At 36.0% G+C, this 24,059-nt stretch overlaps 1 protein-coding gene across 2 annotated transcripts in view; it reads right to left on the reverse strand.

Moving 5' to 3' along the window:
* The window catches only part of LOC145688061 (putative ATP-dependent RNA helicase DDX43), a 114,585-nt gene that overhangs the window by 43,117 nt on the left and 47,409 nt on the right, over positions 1 to 24,059 (reverse strand). For both annotated transcript variants that reach the window (XM_081761768.1, XM_081761766.1), the window contains exons 6-7: positions 20,202 to 20,367; positions 9,721 to 9,830 (exon numbers count right to left, since the gene is read on the reverse strand). In XM_081761768.1, the coding sequence (XP_081617894.1) occupies positions 9,721 to 9,830; positions 20,202 to 20,367 (276 nt within the window). The remainder of the gene's footprint in view (positions 1 to 9,720; positions 9,831 to 20,201; positions 20,368 to 24,059) is intronic.

A 24,059-nucleotide genomic window follows, 5' to 3' on the forward strand; every position in this document is an offset into this window, starting at 1 on the left:
ACGCGAGGTTTTGTCCACGCGAGGTTTTGGCCCGGCGAGATTTTGGCCGGCGAGATTTTGGGCGGCGATGTTTCGGCCGCGAGATTTTGTCCGTATCCCTTGTGTATCAACAATGAAAATTATGGTTTATAACGATTGTCTTTGCTGCGGGTACTCTGTAGTTGTAATGATGTTCTAAAGTAAACGAGCTCCGCTCTGGTTAAACTCCGTCCCGCACCAACATAGTCATTATGCGTCGTATTGTCTTTCCTCATGTCTACATAACAAACACTCTCTAGTGTATGTCTAAACAATCGTGTCTTCATATAATGAATGTCGCCACGAGCAATCATGTCTTCATCAATTTATATGTAAACTATGTCTGCCAATATTTACGAATTCACTTCCCGTAAATGTCTGTCTATGATCTTGCACTCTCAATGTCTTTATGTGAAACTAAAGTCTGTAGAACATATGTACTGTTACTTAATGAATGCTGCTTACGTCAGGCACGTCGAGGATGGTGGGCATCTTCAGTTGTATGTATCGATGCTATATATATTTGGGTTTGTTGAATGTAAATGTTCATTTTTAGTTGGCTGTATATAGCACCTACAATAAGTAGCTATTTCTGTTACTAAATGTAATGTTACTGCTGCTACTGTAAATGACAAAGGTCATAGTTTATTGGGAGCCATGCCTCGTTTTGTAGTAGTCGGTTGCAGTCAGGCTTATAAGAGTGGAAATGCTATGCTATTTGAGGAGGAAACTGTCAACTAAGCCGGTCACATATTGAGGTTTCATATGTTTGAAAAGTACCACACAACCCATTGTTTGTCTAGTGAAATTATGCTTTATGCAATCCATCCCGTATTGCCCTATGAAAGTTCATCTACATTTAATGATATATATATACACATTTACCAGTGCAAGTAACTATACGATACCACAACGCTTTCAGTGCTACTTTACGACAATAATGTTCGTATATGGAAGAAGTGATAATACACTTGTACTCATTGTGTTGTCCGTCATTTATCGAACTAAACTAAATATTCTTCGGTCTAGACTTGAAACTATCACTGTTTGTAGTAATTAACGATACTATTCGTACATAAACTGATTTTCACGAAGCTTTGCAACCTTTGTAAACAATGCAGACTGCAGTGCAGAAATGTTGCCAACTAATTAAACAAAAAATGTTATATATAATTTTGTGCTAAGAAATGAACAAACAATGCGGAAAAACAATGAGATTAAAAATGAAATGGCATGGGTTTGTGATAGGAGAATCAGGAACCATTTTCTCTCGTTTGCAGTGGCGTACACACTCCTCTCCTGAATCTTTGAAGTACTATATAAACGCAGACGCACCAGGAGGAAGAAGGGCAAAACGTTAAATTCCTTCTAGCAGTGTAAGTTACAACTAAAACTTACTATCCCCACTCCTAAAGTTTCCTCTAGCTGAGAATCTAAAATGTTAAGTGGATTCAGAGCCACTATTACATGGTGACTTAGTGGCCCTACTAGTAGATCTATGATTGGATGGTTGGATTAAAGTTTATCGTCCCCTTCAACAACATGGCTATATGAGATGTAGACCTACAGCCTAACGAGCGTTCCGAACTACATGAACTTCCTCCGGAAATCGAACGCGAGTCTCCCGCCCGAGTCTCGCGAGTACGTGAATCATATAGTTCGGAGTTAATTATCGGATCTAGAAACATGTGCAGTTGTACTCACCACTTCTGTTCGAAATTGAGCTCTTGGGGGGTTGTGGTGGCTCAGTGGTAGAGCGTTCACCTGGCGCATAGGGTCCCTGGTTCGATCCCAGTTCGCGCCAAGTGAACCTTGCGGTGTACAAACATAGTGTGCGTGAGTTTCTTCGGGGTTCTTCTGTTTCCTCCCACTTTCTTCATTCCACATTTCAATCATTTTCAGCATCACCGTCTCCTTTAACCTAGCCGGCATATGCGTGGGATGTAAAACTCAAAAGATTTCATTTCAAAATTGACCTCCTTGTACGTTTCCATTACAGGCGAGCGAGTGTTTGGAACAAGCAATTGTTCATTCTTCAAGAACTTGAAAACTACTGGGTTTACTTATTTATTGAATAGAGAATTTATTATTTTATTTTCTTTGTTATATGTAATAAAATATGTTTTGAATCCTCGCGACTTATCCTTTCGTTTGATATCTAACAGAAAAGTTACGCCTTAAAGAAATATGTCATGAGAGTTTGAAGACTCTATCGACATCTTACTCATCAAATTCCAAGAAACTTTTTTAGATTCTACATAGGAATAAAGACTTAACATGCATATAGTATCTCCTCTTAATTTCGCTGCAGCCAGAGAGAGCGAGCGAGAGAGAGAGAGAGAGAGAGAGAGAGAGAGAGAGAGAGAGAGAGAGAGAGAGAGAGAGAGAGAAAATAAGACTCAAAAGTTATGAACCTTCCTGTTTAATATTATAAAATTCTTAAATGTTGAAGATTCCTTTGTACATATTGTCATTTCTGGCACCGAATATTCGATTTTTGCATCTCTCCAATGGTCATTTATTCTGATCGCATTTTAAAAAGGCGATATACGAATTATAACTGAAAAAAAAAACCTCATATTACTTCGTAATGAATCAGTAAAACAGGTTTTATCCTCTTTAACTTCTCTCTATCTCCCCTCACTCACCCACTCACTCTCTTTTCTTTTCTTTCTTTTTTTTTTAATTGACTATTTCCTCATCTCTTATGAAAGGTCAAACAAAGATCTCAAATACTATAAGGAACTTAATATCTTCAATAAGAACAGCGAGTACACTTTATTTTATTTTTTATTTTTTTTCTTAGCCCATTTTCATGAAATGACAACTGTTTGACAACGATTCTTTGTGAAAAACTGAAAAATAACTATGAGTTAGCAACACTGAAAATGAGACTAATAAAAGTTGATTCTTCCATAAGCAAATAGTACACAACAAATGCAATATAATATGGTAATTAATGTATTGTTAAGGCATAGTAAGAACATTTAGGATCCAACTCAAAGTGTGTATCTATATGGGATCGAAATCTTGAACCAAAATCGAATTTGTAAGAGAAAACCGTTACAACAAATGACAAAACACGCGAAGTGCGCGCCACAATTTAAAGATGTCGCTCAAGGAAGCCAGCAGGTTACCTGCTGCTCCGAGTTATTCTGTTAAACATAAACAAGGTAAACCCATAAGTGCAGAAGAAAAGCAAATAGTTTATCAAACGTTATGAACGTTGTTCAATTCACTTGAAGAAAATTATGACCTATAATAGCTAATTTTCATGTTCTCACAGAATAGTATATACACGTTATTCATTTACTTACTTTGTAGTACTGAAGTTAGTATTTGTACATTCGCATGCTATACAATGTAAGAAAGCACATCAATAAATTGAACTTAGGGGGAAAAGTACCATCTGCTTTTCATGGATATGCGTAATGATTTAGGTGATAGATGAAAAAAATAAGCTCCCTTAATGATAAATATTCTTGCTATTATATACCAGCGCCATCTCTTTATCGTTCAGTTGATAATTTGACATAACTCACTCTAATTTCATCTATAATTACAGTTTGGAGAAAAATAACAATGTTCAGTTGCTCTCAAAGGAGGGGGGATTATATAGTATTGGGTATTTTGCCCTATATCACGGCAACGGTGTGAGAGTGAGACAAGTAATGCACATCGCAGTAGCAGAAATACATGCACGTGCTGCAGCAGAAATATTGAGGGAAAGAAACGAAACAATTTCCTCTTCATCAATCAGCAAATAGTCGTGCGCGCAGTGATACAACATCGAGTTACGCGGTTTGTTTTTGAAGAGTGCAAAGGACTGTGAAAAACGCTTTAGTTACATACGAAGGACACTTAATGTAAATTGCTATTCAAGTTCTGTCGTAAACATATCGTTGGTGGATATTCCTTGTCTAGAGCTGTTTGCTGTAATTTCAGTTGTTAACGAAAATTGGAAAGCAGTGATAAAAGGTAAAATATATAAATTTTCTCATCTATATATATAAAATTGAAAATCACTATGTTTGTGACTCTAAATCTGCTGAACCGCCCGACCGATCTCGATCAAATTTGTAACTTGGATAATGTTTAAGGCTGGGCTGGTTTTAGGCTATTCATGGTGGTAGAACTGTGGGTTTGGGGAGGGGGTATAAAAAATAAATAAAACTTAACTCCTGAACCACTCGACCAATCTTGATCAAATTTTCAACATAGGTGAGGTTCAGGCCTGGGATCATTTTTATGATTTAAATTTGACGGAGCAACGTAGGGGAGGAGAAACAGGGGGAGATATATAAAAATCAATATATAAGATTGAAAGTGACTATTTTTGTAACTTAATAACTCTTGAACTATCCCACCGATCTCAATCAAATTTTCAAGATGCATGAGTTTAGGAGCAGGGATTACTTTAGGCTATTCACTTTTACGATGCAACGTAGGGGAGGGAAATTTAAAAATGATCAAAAATGACCGAAATTAGTGTTGAATCCATAGTTTTCGGGGTCGATGAGAGAAACAGTGACACTTCTGATGTTGTTTCAATCCAAGTTCAGCCCTGATTGTTGGGGAGTGGGAGGGTACAACGTAGGGGAGGGGGATAAACATTTAAAAATGTTCGAAAATGACTAATATTAGTGTCGAATCCATAGTTCTAGGAGTAGCTGAGATTAATAGTGACAATTCTGGTGCCGTGTGCCGCAGCACGGAGAAGGGGGAGCTATATATAATAATGATCGAAAATGACCAATATTGGTGTCTAATACATAGTTTTCAGGATCATTCAGACGAACAGTGACATTTCCGATCCGGTTTAATTCCAAAATCAGCTCCGCCACTTGGGGCAGGGGAGAAATATAGATATATATTATAAATGATCCAAAATGGCCACTATGAGTGTCGAATTTATAGTTTTCTGGGTCGCTTACATGAATACTAATACTTTTGATCCCGTTTAAATTCAAATTCAACCCCGCAACTTGGAGGAGGGGGAGGAAGAGAATTTAAAAGTGATCAAAAATGACCGATATTAGTGCTGAATCCATATTTTTGGGGGTCGCTGAGATGAATGGTGACACTTCCGATGCTATGGCCCGCAACATGGGGGAGGGATATATATATATATATATATATATATATATATATATATATATATATATATATATATATATATATACGAGAGTACAAATGGTCGAAAATGACTGATATTAGTGTTGAATCTATAGTTCTTGCAGTCGCCGAGATGAACAGTGACACTTCTGATGTTTAAATCCAAATTCAGCCCCGCATCTTGGGGAAGGGGAGGAGGAAAATACATAAAACTGATCAAAAATAACCGATACTGGTGTCAAATCCATAGTTTCCAGGGTCGCTGAGATGACCGGTGACAATTCCGATCCCGTTTAAAACTAAATTCAGCACGGCAACTTTGGAGAGGGGGAGATAATAAAATGATCGAAAATGACCAATATTAGTGTCGAATCCATGGTTTTCGGGGTCGCCGAGATGATCAATGATCTTTCCGATGCCGTTTAAATCGATGCCATTAAAAACGAAAACAGTATATTTCATGGGTACTAAACACATGAGATACGGAGTTGTGCATTTAAATTTTCATTTCAACCCAGTGGAGCGGGTAATATATGCTAGTTTATACTAAAGTACACTACTAGAAATCATATATGTTTATGTTCCCCCCCCCCCTCACGAGTCACTGGCATTTCTGCATCAATGCTGTGGCAAGAACCGAGCGAAATATTTTTTTTCTTTGTACTACCTTTCTTAGTGGCGCAACTGGTCTATGATTTTTTTCTTTCTTTTCTTTTCTTCATTCTCTGTAGCGCTAAGAAAGGAATGGCACACGCAAACGGTCTTCTATCATGGGAAACTGGAGGGTCACCCAAGAATTTTAAATGAGGAAGTATACCATTTGCTCTATCATTGAAAAGATAAAAAAATAAATAAATAAATAAATAAATAAAATAAATAAATAAAAATTAAAAAAAAATCTATCTCACTTAGCAAAATTCGCTTTTACACTGAACATGCGTGATCGTGATTGTCTGAATTCCGTTATGGTATCTCCTTTGGTTTTGCAATCTTTCCCCTGTACCATGTAATAACAGCTACTGTGGTAATTTCATGAACGGTCTCCTACACAAAGGCAAAAAAATCTACGAAAGGTGTTTGCTTTCTCATGATTCTTTCAATGATGTACCAGATCACATATCTTCCTATTTAAAATTTTCCGGTTTCTCAGTGCCCCACGGTTGGAGGTCCTGTGAGACACGCAGAAAGAGTATGACATTTCTCTATGTCACTTGTTTCATCCTTTTATCTTTATCCGTTTATGCTGTATAAGCACTGGACGTTTTATTTGACTGTGAAAGAGGTCACATTTAGTGGCTATTTCATAATCGGTCCCACACGAAAATTTTTTCCTACAAGTTTTTTTTTTCTTTTATATATATTTATTTATGTGACCTTTTCAGTGACATATCAAACGACACACCCTTCTAGTTAAAATTTTCGATTGATTGATTGATTTTGAGTTTTACGTCCCGTTCAGCAGCGAGGCTATATGAGACGTGGACCTACTGATTAACGTGGAATCCGAACCATATGAGCTCCCGCCGGGAAATTAAAATTTTCGAGTCACCACCCAGTATCACACGACATGGGGCCCTAAGGGCCAAACAGGACGCTCCATTCAGTGCGTCCTATGACATTTTCCTATCTCATTGTTTGTTTCATGTTTTAATCTTCTGTTGTTTGTGATGTATAAGCACTGGGCGTTTAATCGGAAACGCTCTGTATACCTAAGACTTTCTTTGGGTTTTCAGATAAAGTTACGGAGTTTCAATATATATAATCAGTTTTCTCATTCTTAAAGTGTAAAATCTGAAACAATCATTGCCTTCACTTAATTTAAACGAACTGAAAATACTTTTCAACAAAGAAATATATGTAAATAAAAGAATCACAATATAAATTTTCTACTTTTAGTTTAACGTCCCACGATTATGCTCCGAGGCTAAGGATGACGGAGATGATGATGATGATCAGCGAAACGGAAGAATTAAAAAAAGTTAGAGAAAAGATAACCACGAGGAAACCCAGGGACACGGTGATAGGTAAACCAGAAAACAACACAATACAGTTTTATAACGAAAATACTTTAGATTCATTATAATAAAATGTTGTTTTTCTAGTGCCCAGCTCAAAGGTTGGTACTTTTGGGATAGTTGCGAGTGTATTAAAAACAAATTTGAATGTTTGATAGCACAAAGTGATTACGGACCAGTGCTATGATTTTCAATATGGTCCTACTGAACATGGAAGCCAAGTTTCCGAGTAGGGAGGGGGCGCCACTGCTATGGCTGTTCCAATACAACGTTTCCTGTAATTTGTGTTTGAACCATTGCTGATACTAAGGTACGAAGATAATCCAACTTAGCATTTTTTTTTTCCATTGTCCACGAATTAAAAATGCATTGCGCACTCTTCGATTTTTTCTTTTCCTTCCTTTCCTTTCTTAGTAACCATATATATTCTACTTATTTATTTTAATTTTACAAGGTTGCATTTGTTACATTTGAATGTGCATACGAAGAATGCCACGGTGATTTAAAGAATTCTTTCTGTAAACCCAGATTTACAAATCTTTTTGTAAGTCAAGTTCTTAAGTCAAGAACTTCCTTGTCAACTTTGTTTCCTTTGCATGCGCTAAAAGATTTGGATGTAATGAGTTTAATTTACAGAACAAAGAAATAATGCATTGAATGGGTCCAACACGACGTACTTCCAGGGAGGAAGTGGTGGCTCAGTGACAGTGCTTCATTACCTGGTTTGGTTCATTTGACAGGGGTTCATTATTTGGAGATGTTTGGTGCGAAAGATTCCTGATTCGATCCAAACTAAGTGATTTTGTGGTGGGCACTATCGTGTCCATGGGTTTTCTCGGTGCTCTCCCGTTTTCTCTCATTATAATTTCACAATTTTTCTTCATGATCATTCACTTTCATTATCGTTCTCCTTTTGCCTAAAAGTGATAAGTGTGAAATTTTATTTTAATTTCATTTGATGATGTACATCAGAAATCATTTGCTTCTGACAGGTTCCAAAGAAGTGTGTTACATATGGATCTTTTAGGATCTTATAAAGTTTCTTGTTATCTATTGTGTTGACCTAACACGCTATAATGAAAGACAGAAGTGTAATTTATATTTAAAGTTCCATAACAAGAAACTTTAAAGAATCAATAGGTCAAAGGAAAGAAACGTAAGGAAATATATTGAACGAAAATAAGTGTGGATTATATACTGGAATGCTTATTATTATTATACTTTTAAAACCTAGCAGTCATGCTATTTGAAACCGAAACTGTTACTTCTACAACCTTGCACTTTCGTTGTCTCCAGAAGTGACGGAATAACATGGACTCATCCATTGTCTTTTTCTTCGTATATGGCGAAGATGTCATCTACGTAACACGAAAACTTTTTTTCTTTTAACGTATCCGAATGACAAAAGAGCTTTTAAGTGATTCTTCAAAGTTTCTCATTGCGAAGCCTTCTATCTACCTGTTTTATTCTGAAATTGGAACATGTTTTATTGAAGACAACCTGTGAATAAATTCGAGATTTCTTTAGACTAGAAAATCGAATTACTATATCAACTAGAAAGTGCTTGGTGGATTTAATAGTCAGGTCGATAGGTATAGAAATATACGTAACAACCATATCGAAAGAATCTAATTTAATTTTACTCACATTACCAAGAAGCTTCTACCCAATATTTGAATTTTTGACACAAATGATTTGCGATATACAGTTGAAAGTTTATATAACTTGTGCGCTGGATCATTCCGACCACAGATGATTCGTCTTACAGAGGTGTGTTATTTCTGTGAATTTCGAGAAATCCGTGGATGATTCGGAGGAACGAGGCGTTCACTTAAGGTCTTTTCCTTTACATCGTCAAAAAACTAACGTTGCTTATGCATTGGGTTTTTGTTATTTGTTTTCAGGAAAAAACGAGGTATCTTGTATGTTGCAGGCTGTATAGAACACTTAAAATCCAGTCCGATCTTCTAATTATCCTCACTCTATTACAGGTAGTATGTTCGCTCTAATACATCAGATATTATTTTTGTGATGCTATTTAATGAACTGAAAACTAACATTGTAAAGTAATCACGTAAAGTTCTTGTGCCTTTTCTTGAAGACAATGTGTGACGTATTTGATAACCTTGTTTCCAGTTATCTAATAGTATCCAGTGTAAGATCAAATTTTACAAGTATACCTACACAAAAATTAGATTAAAAAAAAAAATCATAATGAAAAGAGAACTGGATATTAACATACTAAAGGTATTTATTTACACAAAAACTTGAGAAATTTATTTTCCTAATTCAGCGCTGTAAAGATTCACAAAATTAGGAGTTTCAATCACAAAAAATAATAGGAAAGCGAACAAATAAACTAAGACACGAATTTACTTGTATAGTTCTGCAGTTTTTATACTTGTATAGTTCTGCAGTTTTTATAAGTTCAGATCAAAATAGTCTAAGGTTCGTCATTTATAGGGAACAAACGTGTAAATAAATACAAAATGGTTTACAAAACCTTCAGCAATGTATCATGTATTTTCTGTTAAAACTCACATCATCTGTAGATGCTCAAACAACCTCTTACCTGCTTGTATAATATCATTCAATCGTCCTGGTGTGGCAACAATAATTTCTACGCCTTTGGTTACTATATTGATTTGTTCTCTTCTGTTTCCTCCCCCATACACACAAACGCTGTAAATAAATAAATAAATAATATAAACTCTTAATCCAACACACCCGTGTATAAAAATTAAAAGAATATTTAGTTCGTTTGTTTTTTCGTTAATAATGTTTCAACAATAGAACTGAACTAAAATTTAATGCAATCCTGAGATGAACCCTTTCACTTTTTTTTCTTTCTTTTTTTCGGAACGAACGGCATTAGTGTACGGTTATTCTATGACGCATTCCATCTCAATTCAGGCAGGTCAAGAAAAAAATGTACCGGTGAAGTAATGATTTTGGTAATTTTTTTTTTTGTGAGTTCCTTGTGGAAAAAAGAAACCCGTATTTTTTATTTACTCGACAAAAACTTTTCTACTGAGATATCGCCTCCTCAAGTTCATTGTCGATCATTGCTGACGACCATAAAGTAGTATTTTGTACTAATTTTGACGAAGCATATCTCAGCAACAAATTAACATAAAGAAGTAATTATTTTTTTGTCTAATAGATAATTGTGTGTAGTTTGTGATGTCAGAAAGTTATTCCCATGTCTTGTATACAGGGTGTCCAAAAATTGTGGCAACTTTAGAAAAAAAATCGAAAATTACACGATTTCGGAATTTTTTTTCCCTCTTTTCCGTAACAATATATATATTTGTTGTTTACAACTTTGAGTAGGCATGACTAGGCTCTTTAACGCAAAAATACTTTAAAGAGGTTGTGACTGTTATTTTAGCAGTAACAACAAAGAAAAGTTGGCCGTTTTCGCAAAGTCCGCCATATTTGGACGCCATTTTCTTAGAAAATATTTTCAAAAAATATAATTTTTCAGTATAAATGAGCTATGTATGTGTTCTGAAGGCTCACCAAGTCTTATGTTCGACCACGTACTGGTTTAGATTTTATGGCTAAAAGTTTCCTCCGAAAAATTGTGTTCACGAGGTAAGTCGCGGGATATTGAAATTTGACGGAAGACGATGCTTCGGTCACCGGTAATTCAATTCTCACCTTTGCGAAGTTCGCAGAACATGTGCTGATACAGTACATTAGTTACCATCGTTAAATTATATTGATCGAAAAACAGAAAAGGACAGCATTGATTCGCAATATGAGATCGGCTATGAACACTGCTGCACAGTCGAAATCTGTTACCCATCCCGTAATAACGCAATGGAACAATTTGTGTATAATGGAATAATATGCTAGCATGCTTACAAACACAAATGTTTATATGCAAATATAAATACTTACCACTAGTGTGTCCTCCATGAAAAGCGACGAATGATTTCCTCAGTATCAAAAACACTTATTATGTGTGACCTTCCTGTGCTGCCTACCGGTACAGGTGTATTAACAACTTCAAAAATGTTTGTTAGTGGGATAGAACATGTATTTTCTTCCTTCATGTGCTCAGCGGGAAATCTATAACCTCCACAAGGCCCATACGGTAACATAAACATGACAGTTACATCACGAAACTAATAGTTTACCGTTAAAACTTCTGTTACCCATCATTCATTGTCATAAAGACAAGTAACAAAGCAACCAGACTTAATATTTAACTGCACAAAGTCATCCCCAACATACTTTGTCCCAATGTTCTCTGGTTCGTGGAGATCATGATTGACTGTGCGAGATAAGTACATTTTGTCATCCTGGGAAGGCAAACGATGACATTTCTGAATACCTATAATAGGACGAACCTTTTGCCACGCCGACACTGTTTTCGAAAATCTTCCACATCCGAACTTCGTAATAATATAATTTTAATTAAAGGTACATAATCTTGCACAGTTAATGTAAACTCTTGTGCATTCTTGATCACTTCAGTAGCGCTTTTGCTGATATTATGATGTGCAGCAAACTGCTTTACAAGTCCCCCAATGCCATCACACGGTCCTTTTCCATTTCCAGCTGCCGTGAAAAGCCATTGTTTAAATTTATACGAGTGATTTTTCAGTTTCTGAAACTGAAATCGGTTTTTGAAGTGGCTAGCTGCTCCATCGGACACAACTGTCAACTTCATTATTTCTGCTTGGCTCTCCAATTTAACGTGCTTCTCAATTTTTTTCATAGCGTATATAGCATGGGCGGTGTCATGTACTTTATCGTCACTAACAACAGCGTAGGATCGGGATTCATTGCCACTGTATGTAACTGAGGTGGATTTTGAGATTTGGCTGGATTGCCAGTGGTAAATTTGTATTTCCCCAGGCAGTATTACAGACCAATTTTCAGCAAAATCAACGTGCACTACTAAATAACTACTATCGTCACGTACCTTAAGTTTTTCAGTAGCTACAGCTTTCCTTTGAATTTCCTTCACTTCCCTATGCACAAGAACTTTAACTGTAACTGCACCAATTGTACACGACGAAACTTTGCAGAGGGACGGTTTTCGCTATAAGATCATTGTTTTCCCAAACTGCATAAGAAACCTCTTCTGTTAGTTTTTTTTTTTTTTTCAATTCCAGAGAAGCGATGTGTATTCCTTCTATACCAGGGCAATCGGCACATTCTTGTAGCTTGCAACTTTGACTGTCAATTGAGCATACCACAAGTGAAAAGAGCTCCTGGAACACTTCTACTTGACTAGTTTTTTGTTTCTCAGATTATTTAATGCAATAACGGCAAGTTCGAAGTTCGCACAGCAAACACAAACACAAAAGTCTCTATAGGGTTGGGATATAACCCATTTCGGCCGCAGGCTATAAAATTTTGAGTGGCTCATTTTCAATTCTGCATTTTCTCTTCTAAAGACTTTATATATTTCCTTAATTGACCGTGTTAGGTATCGCTTAACTTTCTTTGTCTTAATACCATCTTGTACCACAGTGACAACATCGCTTTTGTTTGGGCTTTGACGGGAGCAGTCAAATTCGTCACATAGATAATACTTCAAAGCTCTTTCAACTGTGTTTTCATTAATTGGATGGCCACAATATGGGTCGGGATTTCTATAAATTCCTTTGGTTTTTATTACTGTTCTTGACTTGTCAATTAAGTATTTTGTCACGGAAGGGAATAATTCTAGTGCCTTTTACCTGGAAATGGAAGTTGGTATTATCGTAGCCAATCGTACCTTTTCATTGTAAGATGTTGCGCTAAAGCGTTTATTGATAATTTCTTCCCATGCTACACATGCAGAACACTTAACGGGACTGACTGGGGTGGTTTTAGTTGGTGTAAGGTCGACGTCGTACACTGAACTTACTGTTTTCGCTACAACTTTTTCAAATTCTTGCGACAGTTTACGACTTTTTTTTTTTTTTTTTTTTCCTGACGCATATGACATTCCTTGGTGACTTTTGAGACTTGTCGGTGGCACAAGGGGACTAGTGTCTATTTCCATTTCTCGTGCGGCCAAAGTTAAAGAATGTGTGAGAGCTGCAGGATCTTCATACCTCTGCTCATCAGTACCAGGTGATATTGCCGTGGGAGTACTAGGCTGAATATTTGGTGTGGATGGTTCAGGAAGGTCTTCTCTTGCACTTATATAATACTCAACACACCGCGAACACAATGTATCAGCATCCGAAATAAGAAGTTGAGGATGACAGCGTTGAATTACACTAACCAGTCCTAACTCGCCAACAGAGCGAAATTTTCTTGACTTTGGTTGATAAATCATTTTTTTGTGCCGTTTTGCATAGTCCGTACACTTTACACGGTATTCTGTAAACGAAACATTATGAAGAATTACGATAAAAATAGGACCGGTTAACAGCTTAAAAACGATTGTCTAAATACATATATTTGTGAAAGTATACAAGCTATTTAGTCACTTCCACACAATGCACCCAATATTTTCACTGAAACGATCACTTTTTATTTTTTTTTAAGCAATGACGTAGTTTCAGAGGCCAAGAACGCCCAAGTATTTTTCCTATCAAGATTTATCTGTAAACTCTTCCTCGATAAAACTATTAACCACGAAGAACTGAAAATTACACAATCATATGCACGAGAGAGACTGAAATTATAATTCTACAAAGCACTATGTCAACAACTTTGTGTACATGCTGTGTCCTAGCCACACTGTACATGTTTACAACATGTTCTCACGATTACGTAAATTAATGAAAATTCCAGTCTTACTTTAAATTTTAAGAGCCCATATAGCCGAAAACACAAGTTCTTCAAAATGCGAACCTTAAGAACGTATACAGTTAACATTCGAAGGCACTGCAAAAATTACGATGAGAAGTGAATGAGCAGCAAAACTAACCACCCACAGCACACTCCACGACATTCACACTCGAAATGATCTGCTTGAGAATGCGTTTGCAAGACGAAGTGCTTTCTTTAGGACTTCGAGAATTTCCCAATCTTTACCGTCAAAACCGATGACTAACATTAGGAAAAAATCCCGATTTTGCAACCGTTCGGTAATGGCCTCTATTTAGGGAATGTCCCGTTTTTGTTAATACAGGGCCACAGAATATTGTATAATTTATTTTTCCATTGAAACATGTTGCATAGAAGTGGTGGTCTCCGCTTGTTTGTGGAAAACTAGAATCAGTTGGAATATAGTAACAACAATAACAACTCCATAGCACGAAGCCCTGAAGAGCTTAAGCCGGCCAGACATCTTTTCGCATGGGTGAGACGTGGTCCCCGCCTCGGCCCCCCACAGTTGTATAACCTGGCTTTCCAAACCAGAGTCCGCTACCTTTCTATTCAGATAGCTCCCCAGTTGTCCTTACGATGCAGGGTCAACACCGAAATTTTCGAGCACCCGGGAATCAAACCCGGCACTGCTCGCACTGAAAGCGAGCGCGTTACCGACTTGGCCACGCAGTATAATAATCATAATCGTCATTATTATTATTTTATTTATGACCTTTCAGCATAGGACGGAGTTACGAAAAATGTTGGAAAGAAGTACATCAGGACTCAGTTTCAAGGTACCATCCCGGCATTCGACTGGTGTAGATAACGATAATTGGAAAATATGTAGAGTTGGAAATTTCTGGGTTCGAATACATGGCCTCCTGGATAAGAACTCTACTACCTCTTCCTATTACTGGAAATAGCAATTTATTACTATATTATTATTATTAGGAGGATGATTATTTATTGATTGATTTTGAGTTTAGCGCCCGTTCAGCACCGAGACTATATGAAACGTGGACCTACTGATTAACGTGGAATCAGAACTACATGAGCTCCTGCCGAGAATCGAACCCGGGTCTTCCCCCATAGGCACGTACGCTAACCGCTTAGTCACGAAGGAGCTCGAAGAGGAGGAAGGGACGAGATTAAACATGGTAACTAATGTATCAGCACATGTTCTGCGAACTTCGCAAAGGTGAGAAATGAATTATCGGCGACCGAAGCATCGTCTTCAGTCAAATTTCAATATCCCGCGACTTGCCTCGTGAACACAATTTTTCGGAGGAAACTTTTAACCATAAAATCTAAACCAGTGCGTGGTCGAACATAAAACTTGGTGAGCCTTTAGAACACATACATAGCTCATTTACACTGAAAAATTATATTTTTTTAAAATATTTTCTAAGAAAATGGCGTCCAAATATGGCGGACTTTGCGAAAACGGCCAACTTTTCGTTGTTGTTACTGCTAAAATAACAGTCATAACCTCTTTAAAGTATTTTTGCGTTAAATAGCCTAGTCATGCCTACTCAAAGTTGTAAATAACAAATATATATATATTGTTACGGAAAAGGGGAAAAAAATTCCCAAATCGTGTAATTTTCGAAATTTTTTCTAAAGTTGCCACAATTTTTGGACACCCTGTATACAAGACATGAGAGTAATCTTCTGACATCGCAAACTACACACAATTATCTATTAGACAAAAAAAGAATTACTTCTTTATGTTAATTTGTTGCTGAGATATGCTTCGTCAAAAGTAGTAAAAAATACTACTTTATGGTCTTCAGCAATTACCGACAGTGAACTTAAGGAAGCAATGTCTCAGTAGATTTTTTTTTTCGAGAAAATAAAAAGTACGGGTTTCTTAATTTTCCATAAGGAATTCATAAAAAAAAAATTACCAAAATCCATGACTTGACCGGTACATGCCCTGCCTGAAAAAATGAAATGAAATTTTTGGGGTTCACGTCCTACGGTTATGCCGGTTAGGCTAAAGAACACGGTGATCACGAGAAATGAATGAAATGGTGGAATGAAGAAAGTGGGAGGAAACGGGAGAACCCCGAGAAAAAACACGAGCAAGGTGTATGCCCTGCCTGAACTGAGATGGAATGCGTCTTATACTAAAATTTTGTCAAAAGTACAATATCCAAAATAATTCGCGCCATTTATTTTTTTGAACGGTGGGAGGGGTGGGACATGTGTCTCACTCATATTTTCGGGTATGAACATCCTATATTTATATATATGTATTGGTATAAAAATACTTGCAATGTGCATTACTAAAGTGGCAGATTGGTAATTTAACCTAATGACAACCACTTCTCCGTTATACACAAATCAAAGCAGTCTTATATAAAGCATTTGTACAATCAGCGACAAAAGTTTTTTTTTCCGTTTGGTAAAATTTATTTTGGGAATAACAGTGGAAAGTATACCGCTTCACCGAGTTTCAAGGCTGGAACGTACAGAAAGTTACCTTCTTTTTAATTTACCGAAAACTGTACACAAATTGTCCTTCCGTTCGACACTTATTTACAAAACTAATTTGGTCAAACGAAAAGAACTTTTGCCGCTGACTGTACAGTTGACATAAATCGCCTTACAGGTAGTACGATGTGAAACAAGGTGTGCCACTGGTTGCACTAGAACAACAAATTACTACTATTTGTATTATAAACTATGGTAGGATCATATGGTAGTGACAGGTATATTATCCAATGTTTATGTGATGCCGGATGATAAAAGTGAATTATAATCAGCTTAGTGATTCAGTAGAATTAAAGAGTAAAGAAACGGAAGTAGTTCGTGTAAACATCGACTTAATGTTCCATACAACAGAGATAAACGGCTGGAAGACGTGTGCCAGAAGAGAATACTGTTACAAAGTACTAAGTAACATGTCCCGACCATTTTCTACCCCAACAAAACTGTCAGAGATATAAAGAACTAACAATAATATTTTTATTCATTAAATATCAGTCACAGAGGATGTTACGTGCACAGGAAATTACAAAAACTATAGTTATAATTAAAGCTAAAGATGTAAGTATCTATCAATAGTAAGTTTGCTTTATGTTGCAAAACATGTTAACTCTTAAAACAGTAATGAGCATAACAAGATTTTAGGAAGTAATATATACTATATATTAATTCATTTCTAAGTAATGGAACATGTCTTTTAAGATAAGGTACAGACACACTCTCAGAAGTTTTATATTTTGTTCATTAAATGAGAGTTTGATTTATCACAGAAAATGGTCTAAGAATTCCTTACATTACCACGTTATTTACGCCTTTCAGATAAATTGGCCGAACATTAAGCGCATCAAGTCATACAATTTTTTTTGAAGCACTAATATGGGATTGTTCAGGTTGATCGTAATCATTCATCCGAACACGACAGGTATTCTGAGTCTTACGATTTTACGAGTTTCTACTTTGCCAAAAATCTATGAGATTTCTGAGAATTTACTGTGGAAACGGACCGCACGTACCTCCATCAGGAATCGAACCTAAAGAAAAGAATGTGTCCGTGTTGAACATTGGGTCACTCGGAATCCGAACGTAAGTACATAAATTCTTCCAAACTGTCTTATTCGTAAATGAAAATGAGAAAACACAATAATGTTGCCCAGCGCAACTTGTGTATTAAAGCTAGGTGCTAACTTGTTGGAATAGAGAAAGTACGAGGCTTTTTGAAAACAAAAGCCATAACAAAATACTTGAAACAAAAACAGCCGTATAAATGGGAGAACAAGGAAGGTTACATTACACAGACTTCCATAATATGTAGTCGTTACAGAATATATTCCGAGTACTTAAATCGAGAGCTCTACAGAAGCATTTCTCAAACTATTTTTATGTGAAGATCAGTTTTATTAGTCACAATGTGTTCTATAAGTACCTCCTCTTGTCCACTTCGAAAACAAAGTCAAGTCATCAAAATCATTTTTTTTTTAACTTCCGAGCGACGATATGAGAAGAAAGTATGGCGTTCGTGAAAGAAATTGAATTTCAGGTTTCAGAGGATTTATACGTTTCACGATCCGTACATGCCGAAAAAGTGATTTTTCAATGTCTGCCCATCTGTCTGTTCGTCCGGATGTAAAAGTGTTCATACATCTAGAGGCCGTACTGTTCAACGTATCGGCATCACTTTAAACTTAACATTTTTACAAGATTCTCCAGATGTTTTTTCTTTGTTCGAATTTTCTTCCTACCCTCAAAATTAAAGGTAGTTTACTGAAGATTGCTAACAAAAACTGCGACTTTTTCGAAAACTGCTCAAACGATTTTGATCATATTTAATACATCAATATTTCGTTACCAATCCCATAGTGCAGTATAAGTAGTTGTTCTGAAAAAAATTCAGGAGTGGTTTACTCTTTGAGATGAGTTTTTCTCGGACGATTATCTAAAAACGACTCAGCCCATTCTCTCCATACTTAATAAATAAATATTACATTTTAACATGGCATAGTGTCATAAGTAATTTGATTTGAAAAAACTACAAAATTAATTTGCTCTTGGGGGTGAGTTTTTCCCGGACAATTTCGTCAAAAACTACTCAGGCAATTTTGTTCAAATTTGATAAATAAATGATCCATTAAGAGATTACAATATCATATGTAGATTTTTCATTACAAAATTCATAAGGGGTTGGACGGTGTTTTTTCCCGGATTATTTTCTCAGAAATGACTCAGGCAATTTTGTTCATATTTCACAAATAAACGGTTCTCTAACAACTATACAATATGTCACGACATTTTTTAATCCACAAGGAGTACTGGTGTTTTCTTCTACACTGTGTTTCGAAAACACCTGTTTACTTTACATTTTGCAAATAAACATTTACGTAATAACTACAGCATAATATGATTTAATTTGAGAAGTGAGAGTGAGAAAGTATATTGCGGTGGTCCGCACCATTTATTATTTTTCATTTTTTGTTTCAATTAAAATTCCCTTAATTTTATACTGATACTAGCTGAAATGCCCGTTCTATGCACGGGTAGAATAGGTTTATGGAAAATAATTGAACTCTCCCCCCCCCCCCCCTTACGATACACATTTCAATGAAAATAATTTTAGAAACCCTTAAGATATTCTATTTTTCGAATATATTTTGAACTTTCCTACCCCCTTAAAATACGCCCGTTAATAACTGTGATTAAAAAAAAAAAAAAAAAAAAAAAAAAAAAAAAAAAAAAAAAAAAAACACCTTAAAGCAGAAACTATGTTCCAAGACTCATTTCAAACGGGTAATCTGTTTCCCGTGATGCGATCACAAACAACAGACGACGTCTATTCCTTACTTATAGCAAAGAGTTCATACGGTGAGTTTCATCTCTCTAACGCGAGCGATTCATGAGCTACACTATTGCTGGGCGAAAATTTGAACCCTTCTTTTACCCCACTTAGAATGGATATTTCCAAATATCCTTCCTTAGCCCTTGCTTTCGTGACAAATGAAGTATTTTCTCCAAACCGCACGTTAATACCTATAGTAGAATGGCCTGGGCAATTGTGTCATTTATTTCCGCTTATTTATACAAAATTTTAGATTAAAGTATGAAAATACACATTAGTTTTCTCTTTTTTTTTTTTTTTAATAACTGAATATTATCAAGAACATGTTATATTAAATACGTCTATATAAGCTATTAGAATTTATATGAACGTTACCTTATGAAAATGTAAAATATATTATTTTCTTTTAACTAATGTTCAATCTATGAGGACCACGAAAGCAGAGCTCGAGGACCACAGTTTGAAGAATGCTAGTCCACAGTGATCAGAAGGCATGATTTGTGGGAAATACATGTAAGATACATGGGATTCTGGTGAAAAAAAGCTTTCGTATAGAGAGAGAAGGCTGGCTGCCTGGAGTTTAATATTCCTTTCTAGCATTCAGGTTATATGAGACGTGGGCTTACTGTTTAACCTGAAGTCCGAATCATATAGACACTCAACGAGAACCAAAGCCTGGGGTTTCTGTGTCACCAAAAGTGAAAATGCTAGACGGAAAAAATAATAGAAGGTAATCTGAAGACGGAAGATAGTAAGATTGCTGATTAGATGACATAAGATTCTGTTTGTGCAACACTAAATTCATGTTTGATTAAGCCATATTGCACTCGTAATTTACATTACATTGACTTTCTCAACTATGTCTTCCCTCCAACAATACAAATGGTTTTCTGTTTAATATTCATTTTAATTGGCATCTGTTTCTTTAATTCTTCTATCTGAATAAATTACCAAAAAGGACTCACCACTTGATTCCTTTATAGTTATACTTCTTCACTTCCTTTTCGATTTGTATCGCCAGTTCTCTCGTCGGGGCCAGAATAAGAACGTTTGGACCACCTCTTTGGCTTCTGGGAACAGGCTGCTTATCAATGTGAATAAGTGCAGGTAATAAAAACGCCAACGTTTTACCTACATAAAAGGGTAAATATTATATACACACTTCTCTGTTAGAAGACAACTGTTAATGAGAATTAAACAAGAATTTTAGGAATGATAAAAAAAAAAAAAAAAAAAAAATGCATGAAGATTGCGATCTTGGCCAATAATTAGTTTTTGGATCAGAGACCACAAAATTTTTGAACGGCCCCTAAATCAAGTTTTCGTATTTTCTAGGCAACAAGCACATCATACTGAATTAAGTAATAGTTTGAGTTTGGCTACACTATATGTAGTTCTCCAGATATAAAGCATACAAGAAAATTTTTGATTGAAATATATTGGATCTTTTGATCCAATAATTATAATTAAAAGAAAAAAAAATAGTGCATAAAGTGTGACTATTACGTTCAGTTTCGGTAACTTTGCTGGATTTAAACATTCGTTACGATGTCTAAATTTTTGTATATAGTTATTTTTATATCAGCTGCTGTAGAAAATCACAAATGGTAGTAGTGAAGTACAGAACTAGTATTCACAACTGGGTAATGATTTCTTTGGTGTGCAGTTATGTATATTGTACTTATATATAATACAATATTATGAGTAGATAGGCTTAAACGCTAAGCCTAACTTTATATGGAAACATATTGCGTAAGTACCTAAAGCAGCCATTACAACAGATGCAACACTTTCAGTGAAAATTAATTTTAAATAGCAACATTTGCACAACATTAACACAATACATCTACAAATCATTCTTCTAATCTACATTTCTCTAATCTTTATCAAATAATTAGCAGAAATTTGTTCTTCAAAGGGGGAGAACATGTTTGTGGAAAATATTTGAACCCCTCTGTCCTTAGAATACGCATTTCAATGAAAATTTAATGATAAAACCAATGTATGCTTGTAGGTTTTTGATAGCATTATCTGCGGGAATCACCCAAAATTAAAATTTCCAACTTTAGTGGGGATTTATGAGGAACTTCTATGTGATTTAAATGGCACGCTTTCTACATCCCACAATTATCAGGCACTTCTGATAGGACCAGAGCGATGAAACTTGGCATGCTTGTAGCTTTCCGGAACTAATCTACAGTAATATTTGCAAAAGTTAATAGTTTTAGTTTCCAGGGGGTCCAGGGTGAAGAAGAAAAATTTGCCCTTTTTAATTAAATGGGTTATTTTGCAATGAAAAGCTACCATGTTTATCTACTTTTAATTGGAATAGAAATTCAAAACTTAGCATGCCCGTAGGTTCTTGGAAAAAGAGAAACACGAAAATTGTCAAAATAAAAATATTGTTTTTTTAGGAGGTCCTATGTGGTTTTTAACATTCGACTCCATGTGTTATTAAAAAAATCTGCAACTTCCATAATATTGATGATAAGAGGGGAAAATAAAATGTGTTTCTTAATCCTCGTAAGAATCTCTACAGCTTCTGTTTCTATTTTTGTTTCAAAATGGTGCCCATTTGAAAATTCAACACACACATACAAGATTTTACTCCGATCATATTGAAAAATTAAAAGTGTTTTAAATAAAAGTTAGAAATTGTACTAATTAAAGGTCTAAATTAATAAGGAATGATGATTCATAACGAGCAGTCGACACTTTCTGGATAACGAAACAAAGACTGCTGTAAAAATAAAATACGAGTGAAAAAGAGTATTAAGAAGCAAACACGGGCGTCTGGGGTCGAAGTCCGTAACCAGCCCAAGGCTAGTTTTTCATGTATGGAACCCTCAACGTTGTACTTTATACCGTATGTGTTAAACTGATTTACTGTAGCTTCATTGATTTTGGCATTTTAAATTTATCTTATATAAATCATTAAAAATATTCCGCAACTCTACTTTGCACTCTTCTTACATGTTGTCCTGTCAATAATTTTAGGAGGAGACAAACAATCCAAACACAATTATCAATATGCTAGGCAAAGTCAAGGGCAAGAAAGACTGTAATGATATATATGGAACAGGAGAGTGGCCAAACGATTTGTTGAAGACGGTCGTGATACCGTTGATTAAGAAATTAAACCCAGAGAGATGTGAGGACTATAGCATATTACTCTCATACCACATGCAGCAAAAATTATGCTTCTAATACTGAACAGAAAATAGTATGGAAGAACAGATGGTAAAAGCTGAGGAGGAACAGTTCAGATTGAGAACAGGTAAGGGCATAAGAGATGCAACTGTATTATTAATGGTAATCAGCGAAAGGTTTATAAAAATATGGAAAGATGTATATGTTTTATTTATTGATCTAGAAAAGGCTTTTGACCTTGAATCGGGAATTGTTGGGAGTTCTAATGAAGATTGGGCCGACATGAAGAAACTCAAAGACTCAAAGACATGTAAGAAATTTATGTATGAACCAAGTGTTAGAAATGGGTAGGAAATGACACGGGAGAGTGCAATCAGAAAGAGAATTCGACAGGGATGTTGTCTGTCGCGAACATTATTTAGTATTTTCCTAGAAGGGATAGTAAAAAAGTCTACATATGAAGACGGCATTTCGGTAGGAGGGACAATGTTTAGGTGTATACAGTTTGCAGATGACATGACGCTTGTGGCAAAATCTGAAAGAAATCAATAACCTGTTAAAAAGCTTGAGGAAGGTCTGTGAAGAATATGGGACGAAAATGAAAGGTTAGAAAGACAAAAGCAATGGTGACTGGAAACAAGTGATCGATGTCAAATAAAGAAGTAGAAAGGGATAAAATAAAACAGGTGACTAGTTTCCGATACATGTTAGTATTATTAGCGATGATATGAAGTGAGAACGTGAAATGAAAGCACGAATAGGAATGGCGAAAGAAGCCTTTTGGAGGAAGAAAAGGCTGTTTTGAGGGACCTTGAATAAAGAGTTGAGAAAAAGACTTCGTGTGGAGTATTGTACTGTATGGGGCAGAAACATGGACATTACGCAGAAGTGATGAAAAACGTCTGGAAACTTTCGAAATGTGGATGTGGAGAAGAATGGAGAGAATTAGCTGGGTCGTGCGGAAAACTAATGAGATGGTGTTAGAAATGATGGGGAGAAAAAGAATAATTTTAAGAGTATTTAAAAAGAGTAAGAGAAACTGGTTGAGGCATTGGCTACGAAGAAACTGTATCATGAAGGACGTGCTAGAGGGTATGGTGACTGGAAAGTGGAAGAGGGACCAAAGGAGGCTACAGTTGATGGATGATTTAGATTTCTGGGCTTTCGGCATCTATGGCCATGTAGCCCGTCACGTATGGGGCATCCGGGGAGAGGAAGGAAGGAAGCGGCCTGGGACCCATAAGTTAGGTACCACCACGGCATTTGCATGGTGAGAATGAGGAAAACCCAGGAAAACCTCATTCAGGATGGCTGGCCTGAGAAAGCTTTTTACACTTTTCCGACCGAGTGCTCCCACCGGGAAAGTTGATGGATTATATCAAAACAAAAAATTGTAAGTGAAGACAAAAGATTAGATGAAGCGTGGAAGGTAATGATTACAAAATATCTATTATGATGGTGAGGCAAAATTAAGTTTTTCCTACTTGAAAATTTCGTCTGTTCGTTCTGAGAAGAGGACATTATTACGGCATTTTATTGAACAATTTTCATCTTCAAAAATACCGAAGAACACGTATTGTAGAGGAACTCCATTTTATTACCGTACAGTATAACTTGGAATTCTAACAACATGAGTTCCCACTAGGAATCGAACTCGCAACTCCCGCACAGCT

This window comes from Thermobia domestica, chromosome 6, assembly GCF_964235325.1.
Source record: "Thermobia domestica chromosome 6, izTheDome1.hap1.1, whole genome shotgun sequence".
NCBI lineage: Eukaryota > Metazoa > Arthropoda > Insecta > Zygentoma > Lepismatidae > Thermobia > Thermobia domestica.